At 45.5% G+C, this 11,963-nt stretch overlaps 1 protein-coding gene across 1 annotated transcript; it reads left to right on the top strand.

The window, feature by feature from the left end:
* The first annotated feature begins 1,133 nt into the window (after positions 1-1,133).
* On the top strand, positions 1,134-2,581 carry Trs23 (trafficking protein particle complex subunit 4-like protein Trs23). Its single transcript, XM_075880759.1, has 2 exons — positions 1,134-1,564; positions 1,998-2,581. Exons 1-2 carry the CDS (start codon positions 1,284-1,286, stop codon positions 2,377-2,379), a joined length of 663 nt encoding a protein of 220 aa, XP_075736874.1. The 5' UTR covers positions 1,134-1,283; the 3' UTR covers positions 2,380-2,581.
* Positions 2,582-11,963: the final 9,382 nt, after the last annotated feature.

Below are 11,963 nucleotides of genomic sequence, written 5' to 3'. Positions count from 1 at the left end.
GAGAACGCGCGCTAGATGCACTGACAACGGCGAGTGCTTTCACGTCATTAATTCAGCAACTGTACAGACAACACGATCGATCGTGCGCCTTCTACGGTTGCATTCCGCCACGCGGCCGACGCAGCGTCCTGGCACTGTGTCCGTGTTCCGCGTGAAACTCACTGGCGTCAGCATTTTGCCACCGTGGTGACTTTGAGCACGGTGCTAGTGACAGTTGAACGCGGTTGCTGTTACGTTGAGATTACATGCAATGCTGGTGGAGAGTGTACCAAGCGGAACAGAAAAGGTGTTTTAATACGCATATGCAAGTTGTTACTGTACACACACAACACGAAACTACATATGTGCACATGGTCCTCATGGCGTCTTGCTGGGCTCAACAGCGTCGTCCGTTGTCACAAGCAGGAACACAGCTCAACCGTCACTGACCTGCAAGGCGTTCGTCGTCATTCAGCTTCGTCATGGTGCCCAACGCAATTTCGCTGAACACTAACTGCTTCATCCGCGTCATCCGCCGCACGACACATGCATGGATATGCACTTGTTCTACGCACTGTTGAAACCCCGCCATAGACAAAGGGATTTGTAAACGATGCTAAGAGTAATGTAACTGCCAGGAGAACACTGCGTAACCAATAACGCGGCGCAGAGCACAGATATTGTCCGCCACGGCTCAACACGAGACCTGGGGAGGCACACATTCCGCCGCCAGCCGCGGCCACTCACTGCTAGACCAGCTCCACTGCGCAACACGTAACCATAACAACGCCGCCATTGTGCCTAGTGAATATGGCCGCCATGATGTCATTTCCGGCACACTTTTCACGCCCCGCGCCGGCTGGGCGCAACGTTACTAGATCTAGTAACGTTGGGCTGGGCGTGCCCTCTCCTTACCTTTCCTTCCTCCGTGATTCCCATGGTCGCTGAACGATCGCAGCGCCAGAGTGTCCTCTAGTTAATTTTGAGAAACTCTATAGGCTGCCCCACTTGGCTACGGATTGTTGTGATCTAGTACACTACAGTATGATTCCTGGCCTAGAAACACGGAGGCCTAGAAATACGCCAGCTCATGGCCAGCTCCAAAGCAATGATGATGATAGTTTATTTTCTTTGCACGGTGGGTAGGTAGGTGTTCTGTGGTGGGGCGGTTTCTTTATTTTGTGGGGTGGTGACGGCGGCCGTGTCGCCGCATTGTATAATCATCCCCCTCACTGATGGTTTTGCGGCGTGTAACGCATCTTAAGTTTTTGTTCAGGACGGTGGCAGACAGCTAAGTGGCAGCGATGCCTGTTTATAGCGTTTACATCGTTAGCAAGTCCGGCGGCCTCATCTTCCACAGCGACTTTCCGAGCATGCCACGGGTCGAGGTGGAGAAAACGTTCAGCTACCCTCTGGACATGACCCTGTCCTACCAGAACGTGCTTAAGCGCGTGGTGGTGGTGTTCGGCCAGCGGGACGGCGTTTGCGTCGGTCACGCGGTGATGGCCGTCAACGGCGTCACCGTCAACGGCAGGCTGCTCGAGGACGGCAGAGACGTGGAAACGGTGGTCGCCGACGAGGCCAAGTATGATACAACACTGCTCGTAGTAATACCACATTGAGCCGGTGCCCTAGCTCTCGAATAACAGCGTAACCTGTAATGAGTGAAGCCAATTGAGCACTCTAGCGTTATGTGGCCACTGTGCTGCTGAAGGCAGTCTTACTAATTACTTACAGAACTTATTGCGCATTTGTAATACGTTGGGTAGAACGTAAAACAACGCAAGAGCTTGGGTACGTATACCGCTTGAATGCCACTAATAAAATACAGCAGAAATACAGCGGCAAAGCAGCACAAAGCAAACCTCACTTTACTAGTAGTCTTAAGCGGGAAAGAGTAACTTAAGCGGGAAAGAGTTCCGATCATTATTTGACCAAAATAATGCCACGAGGATATACTGCACAAAAATGGAAAACTTTGGCGACAGTTTAAACATTGCTCGTGTTTCCCATTGCAGCTACCCGCTGAGCATCCGGTTTGGACGACCCCGGCTGACGACCAATGAACGCATCGTTCTCGCCAGCACATTTCACTCCTTCTATGCTATTGCATCGCAGCTCTCGCCTGAACCCAAGTCTTCAGGCATAGAGGTCCTAGAAGCGGGTGCCTTCCGCCTGCACTGTTACCAGACTGTGACGGGCATCAAGTTTATTGTGCTCGCTGATGCGCGCCAAGCATCGCTAGAACCACTACTGCGACGTCTGTTTGAACTGTACGCCGACTATGCACTGAAAAACCCGTTTTACTCACTCGAGATGCCCATACGATGTGAACTGTTTGACACAAACCTCCAGGCGGCTGTGGAACAGATGGAGCGAACAGGAATCAGCAATGTCTGAGAGTATATGCCCACACCGGAAAAGACACTGTGCATCTGCATTGAGACTGCCATCATATGGTATTGGCTTGCAAGCTGGTTTGAAGTTGGAGAATGTATGTAAACTTTCCGGCTCTGGGTCATGACAAGCACAACAAAACAGTTGACATACAAAACTAAAATGGCAGGGGCAATTTCAGGGCAAATAAAGCTATGCCACATAACATGTTCTGAGATGAAAGAAATCTAGGAACAGCTCAAGAAGTAAATGCATGACAGGTGTGGTACTGTGTGTCACTGCTGGGTGGTTACTTTTCAATATCAATTGCAGCACAATCCGGTGGCACATCAGAATTGTCTTGATGTTACAGCTGCAGCACCAGAGATAAAATTTTCATGAACACCGGGTGTTGCTGATGCAGACGTTTTGACAAGCAGACATGTCGAAGCTGCACCCTCCAAGAATGCAAGTCTGCTTGTTGAAATGGCTCCAGTGTTGAAATGACTTCTATCTAGACCTAAATGTTGTTTTTTAGCAGCAGCGCCAGTTTTCTCAAAAACTATGCTGCAACTACCATTGGGGTGCTGTGTAGCTTTCAAAAAGATGCACTCATTGCCTATGGTACCAGCATGGTGAATGCCTTGCTCGATCTGCCTTCACGGTAACTCCTCAAAAAAAAAAAAAAAAAGACTGCTTATGGTGCGTATATGATGAAAGAGAACTCGGCCACAGTGATGCAACACTTGCTGGCACTGGGGACAGAAGTGGGGCACAATGATGGTAACATTTCCTGTGTAGTCTAAATGTGCACATTTCGTGACTCTTGTAGAAGTGACTACTGGGGCATGGTTTGCAGTTGTCCTCCCTGTAGGCTTATGCGACGAGATGGCAGCTTCTGCAGGGTGTCACTTACTTGCAACAGCATCATAGTCGGATGGGGACATTTCTTGGCACTTTTACGTTCAATCAAGCGGCAAGTTTGTAGGTTACAGTCAAACCTGGTAATAACTGCATGGTTTTCTAAAACTTTAGTATATCAAGCGTTATGATACAGCTAAACCTATTTTTAATGAATTTGAATTGAGTGTTCGTTATATGAAATATCGTGGAGTTGGATGAAAATGTGCAAAAGGTACTGCCATTTTCCATGTATAATGTGCTCCAAAAGCAACTTCTTGTCCCGCAATGTGCACTTATTTGTAGTAGGTGGTTATCTTGGTTTTCATATTGCAACGTCGCACGATCTACATTTTTATCTCGTCAAGTAATGTCAAGTCCACTCCCTTAAATAGCAGCACAGTGTTCTTTCAGCACATCTGTTGCGGAGGTTGCTTCAGCAAATGTTTGGTGTGGGCGTGCGGATGATAGTCTACTGGTGGCAGCAGCTCTCCTCCTTCTTCCATGTCGCCAGACACCACTGCATCGTCAAAAATATCCGCATTGAGTGGGCTTGACCTTTTGCTAGTCTGCTACACTCCCAACAAAATGTGAACGTGTGCTGCGCTGCTTAGTTGTGCCTCTCGTGAAGTGGAACTTTATTGACAACACTTTCGCACGATAACCCATGGCTGGCTTAGTCAAACAGTCGTCATGTGTAGTTTTTTTTTCAACTGCCTGCCGTAGCACAGGTCTGCTGGCCCACTCATCGGTGTATGCTGATGTACATTAGTTGTGAGCACCAAGTTCAATACATTGAATGCGCAGCGCATTATAGAAAGTACATTTAATGTGAATAACGTCGGGACAGTTTGAAATGAGGCATAATTTGTTGTATTTGGGTTCGTTGTAAATTTGACTAATAAGCTATAAATTACAGCATGGCACATACAGATACAAATACAGATGTATGCTGGTATATAAAAAAAAATTCATTCTTTTTGAGGATTAGAGCTCCGGTGTGATGACGCAAGCGTGGCGTTACGTTCAAAGTTGTACTAATGGTTTGGGCTTGTGCAATCATTCCAACATATTAACACCTTCTGAACTACTGCGACTGGAATCAAGAGGGCTCTGGTTTGGTCTCAATCTTGTTGACAAGCATTTCCTCTGCATGCACTCTCTTGATGCTCATTTGTTGCAGTATTGTAATCTCGTCAACATAACTTTAAATCTGTCTAACGAGGGTCATCACAATTTGAGAACCGTCTCGACGGTATGTACATAACGATGGCTAATGGCTACCTACACAACCTAGTAATGCCCAACATTTAAGCACTTGCAGCATATATATGATACAGTCATGCAGGTTTAATATTTCAAATACCCTCAATGCTATTGGGGTATTACCGATTGCTTCTGGCTAGCTGTTACGAGCCCGTGACGACAGCCCATTTAGTGGTAATGTCTGTCGCCTCCAATAGTGGCCGTTAAGCTGTTGTGCGCAGCAAGGAAACAGTGTTCAAGTCTGCATTGAACCAGTGCACTTTGCGTGGCAGTGCAGTATTCTATCACAGAGCCACGCCAAGGTTCAAAGCTTGGGAAGATCTTTTGCTGCTCTGTGGCTTCTAATGGGGATGCTAGTTCTGTGCTCAGCGAAAAAAATGGAACACATACGCAGTGATGCCAGAGCAATAAGCATTATGAATATTACCCATTTATTGAGATTAAAACTCAAATTGGCACACTTTTTAGTTGGCATTACCAGTTCTACCTGAAGGGATATTGCAACTGGTTAAAACGTATACCTAGTTAGATGCTAATGAAGTTACTAGTAATGTTTGCAATTAGACAGAGGGTGTGCACATATGATTTAATTAATTTGTGGGGTTTAACGTCCCAAAACCACGACATGATTATGAGAGACGCCATAGTGGAAGGCTCCGGAAATTTCGACCACCTGGGGTTCTTTAACGTGCACCCAAATCTGAGCACATAGGCCTACAGCGTTTCTGCCTCCATTGGAAATGCAGCCGCCGCAGCCGGAATTCGATCCCGCGACCTGCGGGTCAGCAGCCGAGTACCTTAGCCACTAGACCACCGCGGCGGGGCGGTGTGCACACAGGTTGAGGAATCTTATGAGTGCGCTGGCAAGATTGCTCGAGCTCTGTTCGCTCAAGTGTAAGCTAGCCTCCCTTGGAAACGGCAACTGGCTTTTTTCATTTTTCACATTCCACAATAATCTGCCTTAGTTGTAATGCAACATATGCACCCACACAGCTAGTGCAACCACTACAATGCAAGATGGGTAGCGGATGGCCCTGGCTATGAACAAGTCAACAGGATATGAAGCTTCTTGCTATTCTTGAAACCAACAATCCAACTTCATTGTGCTGCAAAACACGTCCTTATTTTGTCCGTACAGTCACGATGCATATTTCATCACAGTCTTTTTCACAGTCTGCTGCCACTTTTGGAGGGTACTGACCATAGGTCGGCGAAATCACTCGAGTCCAGGGGCATACCAACTCTTTCGCGAGGGGGGGCACACCCAACTCACTCGTCAGCACACACACACACATGTGTGTGTGTGTGCGTGTGTGTAAGAGAACTATTTTCATTATGGCTTATTGTTTTCCATTGGTTCTACAGCATTTAAAATTGTCTGTATGCCGTAAAATCACCTTTTTACATGACGTCACAAATCTGTGTAATGTTGTGGTGCTCATTACAGCGCATGCATATTAAACAGGGCAACACGCTGAACAATACCTTATGCTTTTTCTGGTAGTCTGAGATCGTCATCTAAATATTATTCATGTAGCCTAGCCGCTGATCACATTATCAGTGGCTACGTAAAAGCAACTGCAGAGATTAGACAATATGAGTATAATAAAATATTTTCACTCATAGCATCAATGCATTTAGTATTTAGTGCACGCACACATCTTTGAGCTTATCCTTTTTGAGAGAGAGAAATAAGCAGCGCTGCACGTGTGTGCTTCTTTGCTGCCGAAGTTGTACTTTGAGGTGTAAAAGACAATTCAAGTTGAATGAAAACCTACTAGCCCAAATCTCAATTAAGCCTACAATATTCTAAGAACTATAGTCTTTCAGCTTTCTTTGGTCCAGTGGCTCAAGTTAAGCGGCAAGCTTAAAAGCTGAGCTTCCCACTGTGCTCGAGCTCACCGCTTTATTCGTCGCCATTTTGCAAGCTGCCACCATTGCTTCAAGTTACCATAAGCAAGGCTGATCAGGTTTATTGGAGACTAAAGCGGAAACTCTTTTTTGCGCTTCCAAATAACACTGGAACATAAAGAAGATTCGTAACGTTCATCAGCTCACAGTAGTGTCGACAAAGCAGCAATGATGATATTCATTTTCGATCAACGAAAATAATTTTCCTTAAACAGCAGATGATTTGACCAGTCCGTAAAACGTTTGCTCGTTCGCATCCGTAACTACATCGGCCAGTCACAGCAGAACGAAAACGTGGACAAGTTATGCGATGTTATTGGGCCCCTGTTCAGCGCTGGCTTGCTCTGCAATGCTACAGCACAAGATGCGAAAGCGCCGCAGGTCGCACCGCAAGAGCCTACTAGGAAAATCGTCACAGCAAAAATGTTGGAGAAATTTCACTATATTGTAATATTCTCTCGTTACAAAATAAGTGAGTGATTATGGTGGTGAAGGTAAACTTTGCCTAAATTGTTGCTTTCCCCAATGTGCAGCCAACAGTGAACACTGTCGAAAGGGGGGGGGTCTCAGCCCCCTAACTTTTCTCAGTAGGGGGACTCGCGCGCCCCTTGCTTCCCCGGCTGGTACGCCTATGCTCGAGTCGACTCACTCGGATTAAGCCGTGAGTCCGAATGAGTCTGGGCGAGTTTATTTTTGGTGGGATTGAGTCCGAGCGAGTGCGGTTGAAGAAAATTTTAGTGGGTGCGAGTCTGACTTGGGAAACTTTTGGTGATTCCAAGTACGTGTGAGCCCAAAACGCAAAAATATTTTTGAATGAGTTCCACTCATGTTTGCAGACTTATAGTACTGACACAAAAATTCGCTGGTGACATAGCTTGTGGGACAGATTCCTGTGAACATGCATAAACAATCTACCAAATTTCAACAGAGAATATAATGTGGGACTTAGCTTTTATGAATGTTGAAGTTTGCTTGTGTGGTCCAGTGTTACCTTGTAACGTTGTACCTGCAACATTGACATCATCTAAGGTGACCCCAAATTTTGAGAAATTATCACTGTGGCTAAGCTCTGAGCTGGTGTTGAAGTTTTAGGAAAATCACAATTCCATAGTCTTCTTAGCCCAAGGTACACTCGCAAAATATTACCCAATTTTATCTAGTGCTAAAAACAAGTTTGAAGGCATGGGTAGACAAAAATCAATGTCCAAATTAAAAATTTTAGCCCAACTTTACACTGCCCTCTAATTTGTATGCATCCTTTGCTGTACATACCTTGGAGAGCTGCACACACTCAAAAACTCTTAGTCCATGGTCGTGCCATAGTGGGGCCAAAATCGGCATGCACATGCCATGGCAGCAGTGCAAAAGCCAATGATACATGCCTGAATATCACTCTTGTTGGTGCAGTTAGGAGCAATCTACATCAATTTTATGAGGATTGCACCTTTCAGAGCAGTTGGAGCAGGAGTGGAACCACTGCTGTAAAAAAAAAAGCTTTAGAATGAAGCTTTATTCTTGCTAAACAAAATCAAGACAGATTAATTAAAATTTATTCAAGCCAACATGACTAAAACATATGTATCGCAAAGGCCTGTGAAAAAAAAAAAAGGCGAGGTTTCAGCCACTTTACAGCAGTGTTGACTCGCACGAGTATGCTGGCCTTGCAGGGCCTCCTCTAGTCCTTAAAGTTCGTTCAGATGAGGCAGTTTCCAGGGCCAAGCTGCTAGTTTAAATCGTTTCCTGGTTGAAATGCCAGACAGTTTCGGCACTTTTTAGAGCAAGCAGAGACATTGTGTGCGTTTTTGGAGCTTCGGCCCCACAGCACGGGCACTCAACTGCATTTGGAGTCATCAAATTAGTAGAATGATGCAAGTGGGCACAGTCAGCCAGCCTTGTAAACACTGTCTTCAGAGCAGTGTGGACAGAGGCTGGCAGTGGGCTTCAGTGTGGTGGTGGTTTTTCATGGCTGGCCAGTTCGTGATTAACCCCTTAACTGCTCATTTGTTTTTTTGAAAATTTACGGTCAAAAAGTGCCTATTTTTTCATTGCCGATCTCAAATTTGATTATACTTAATATTTTAATATATGCGGTTTAACGTCCTAAAAGCACGATATGATTATGAGACGCCATAGAGAAGGCCTCTGGTAATTCTGACCACTTGGGGTTCTTTTAACGTGCACTTAAATCTAAGTACACGGCCTCAAACATTCTCGCCTGCATCAAAAATGCAGCCGCCGTACTCGGGATTCAATCCTGCAACCTTCGAGTTAGCAGTCGAGTGCCAAATCCACTAGATCACTGCGGCGGGGCGAACTTGGTTGTACTAAAAAGTAGCAAGTCGTTGTTGAAAAAATATTTTCACCACATACTCAGTCAAACCAATGTGATAAAGTTTATTTCTGAACAATGTATAGGAGACCGGCTACCTGCTGCTAATAAAATTTAAAGAACTTATAAACCAAATAGAGGCATCACATATTCCTTCACTTGTGTATGCTACGCACCCTTGGGGCGTTTCACTCCGGAAACTTCGGGGCTGCGTGGACAGTTTGAAAATGCAGAAACTCAAAAACTCAAAGTAGCTCAACTGCTGGGCACTCGCTATGTTCACATCCGAGCTGTCTCCATCATTGCCGGAGGAGCTACTCAATTCACTGTAATCATTGTCTTCACTTCTGGCCACAAGATAGATATCTGTACTCAAATCATCATCAATCGATGAAGATGACGAGAACAAATAGCATTTTTTTTTTTGTTTACGGGCCAGCTATGCATGGGTTGCCGCCAGCACACGCCGCTTCTCTATACAGAAACTGCACTCCTGCTGCAGGAGAAAACTAAATCCTCGAGCAAAAGCTGCCATCTAGTGCATGACACGCAATGTAGGCCGTACATGCACGCTTCTCCACCTGAATGTTAGGGGGGAGTACCTATTCCGCTAGGACAAGTTCCGCTCGTCCAAAGCAGTTTGGTGACAGTTTGGGCAGGATGAGCTCTGCTTGTCTAAGGCAGTTAAGGGGTTAAAAAAGCACCATGAACAGGCACCTCCTGGACAATGACTGGGGCATCATCTGTGGATGTCATATGAGACAGTATGGCATGCACTGCCTTCTGCATGGCTGGGACGTTCTGCTTGTGGCTCCTCTCAAAGCATATGCATAACACGTTGCAATCTTCTAGATCTTGTTTTGGCAAGCCTTCCCTTCCCACCAAGGCTCCCCTCTCAGTTTTTCTCCAGTAAGGTTCTAAGAGGAGTCCCCATCCACTTGTGAACATGATTGAGGCATTTTTTTTTTTCAATGTTGATGTATTCATAGACATTCTCTTTCAAAGCATGGTTTTAATGTCAATGCGTCCATAGACATACTCCCTTTTTAAAGCATGGAACGTACGGGTGTTGCCATCTGAAAGAATGGTTTATAGTTCAACTCATTCTTGCCTAGATTTAATCAAGCATTTGACGAATCATCGTCTGGCGAGGGAACATAATTGTGCAATAAACTTACACTCGCCAAGGTAAAAGTGAAAGAAAACAAGCATTGATGTTTCAGGCCACGTACGGGTCCCTTGATCACAATGATGTCAGCAAGGGCATGCGGCTATTTATCGGTCAGGTGGCGCAGCACAACTGCGAATGCCTTGGCGGAACACCGCAAGGAAACTAGCCACAGTATTGACTGGGACGCAGCAGACATTATCTCATCGGAAAGACATCTGCCAGTCTTCTTTTAGAATCATTTTACATTCATTAAACTAACTGCACGATAAACAGGACAAACGGCTATCTACCAGAGATATACACCGGCACGCTGTGCCACCTGACCTATAAATAGCGGCATGTCCATGCTGACGTCTTGTGATCAAGGGACCCGTACGGGGCCAGAAACGTCAGTGCTTGTTTGCTTTAATTTTTACCTTGGCGAGTGTAAGTTTATTGCACAATTCTTTTCTAGAAAGCACCTTGAAAGAATTAGGGCTGCCTCAACCTACATCTGTCTGGCATTGCGGTCTATACTCTTGAGGCCCACCCGCCACGCTGGTCTAGTGGCTAAGGCACTCTGCTGCTGACCAGCACGTCGCGGCGACCACATTTTCGATGAAGGCGAGAATGCTTGAGGCCTGTGTGCATAGATTTAGGTACATATTGAAGAACCTCTGGTGATCGAAATTTCCAGAGACAGGGCCACTATGGCATCTCTCATAATCATATGGTGGTTTTGGAATGTTAAACCCCAACAACAATAATAATATACTCTTGAGACCTAATATGTACTGATGGGCTAGTTTGCGAGAGATGATCTTTTGACGAAGCAATGCACAAAAGGATACACAAACACACACAGAAAGGATGCAAACACAAGTGCTTGTGTTTGCGTCCTTTCTGTATGTGTTTGTGTATCCTTTTGCCTCATCAAAAGACCTTGAGGCCTTCTGGTCAGCTGCCCATTCAGCATAGTTGTCATCACTTTGGTCAGGGTCCCTATGGCAGCCAAGGGGAGTACATGGTCAACACAACGTGGTCCGGGATCAGGCGAGTGTCTAGTTTAATAATACACCTAACAGCAATAAAAAACTACATCGACACTCTCAACTGGATAGAAGAAGTAGAGAGTCTTGACCACCCTTCATGTTGCCACTTCTGTTGCTGAAGCAGCTACTTGACAAGCTACCACCAAGGAGTCCATGTGTCCCTCCCTTGGAGGCATCCAATGCTCTGAATTCCCTTTCACTGCCTTTGGGTTTACCTTCAAAGGTTCAAAGGGGGTGATCATGGTTGGGGTGTTGACTTGTGGTGGTGAAAAGTGGTACTCGGTGAAATCACAACCGCTGCACGTGAGCGCCAGCTTCACTACCAGGCCGTACTTTCTCTTGTTGCACTTAGACAACTGGAGACTGGTTGTCCCACACTTGCTAGATGTATTAGTAACGAAAAATTTTGGATCACTTATGTTGATGACGAACTCTGTCATGATCGCTGTCATTGTCACTTGTCATGTTGACATTGAGCAGGTATAACTTCAGCAGTGTCGCCGAAGTCTTTGCCAAGAAACTTCCATGTTTGTTGCACATCCACTGTGTTAAGCACATGTTTCCTTTGGCTAAACTAGTGCCTATATGCTCTGCTCGCAAATTTAGCCTGGGCATATGATTTTCAGTGAATTCCACACACAAGCTTGCTCTAGCTGTATCAAGTGGTGGCAAACGAGCTTGCAATGTCACCAAAGTTGATGTTGTGGTGCATTGTCAAGTCATACTGACCACAAAAGAAATAGCTGGCGGTACCATTGAAGTTCGAATGTTTGATAGCGCAATCTTTTTGTGCCAAAAAAGCAACAACACTAAACAGATGACAGGCTTCCGTTCAACAGAAGAAATGTTATTGTTATTGCCGCAATCAACCAACCATTGCAACCTACTATTCAATATAAGCGTAACCTTAACGTTGCAGACATTTTGAAGCTGGAGCTGATGGAAATCTTGAAGGTAAGTGAGTGATACCTGACCTCTAGCATTTCCGAGACATTGTAAC

The sequence above is a fragment of the Rhipicephalus microplus genome, chromosome X, assembly GCF_043290135.1.
Source record: "Rhipicephalus microplus isolate Deutch F79 chromosome X, USDA_Rmic, whole genome shotgun sequence".
NCBI classification, from domain to species: domain Eukaryota; kingdom Metazoa; phylum Arthropoda; class Arachnida; order Ixodida; family Ixodidae; genus Rhipicephalus; species Rhipicephalus microplus.
This window is presented reverse-complemented; position numbering and strand designations above follow the sequence as displayed.

Excerpts from the sequence above, each read along its gene's own strand:
- Trs23 (XM_075880759.1), top strand. The coding sequence starts at position 1,284 with ATGCCTGTTTATAGCGTTTACATCGTTAGCAAGTCCGGCGGCCTCATC. Across the intron at positions 1,565-1,997 it reads GTGGTCGCCGACGAGGCCAA|CTACCCGCTGAGCATCCGGT; the intron begins GTATGATACAAC and ends TTCCCATTGCAG.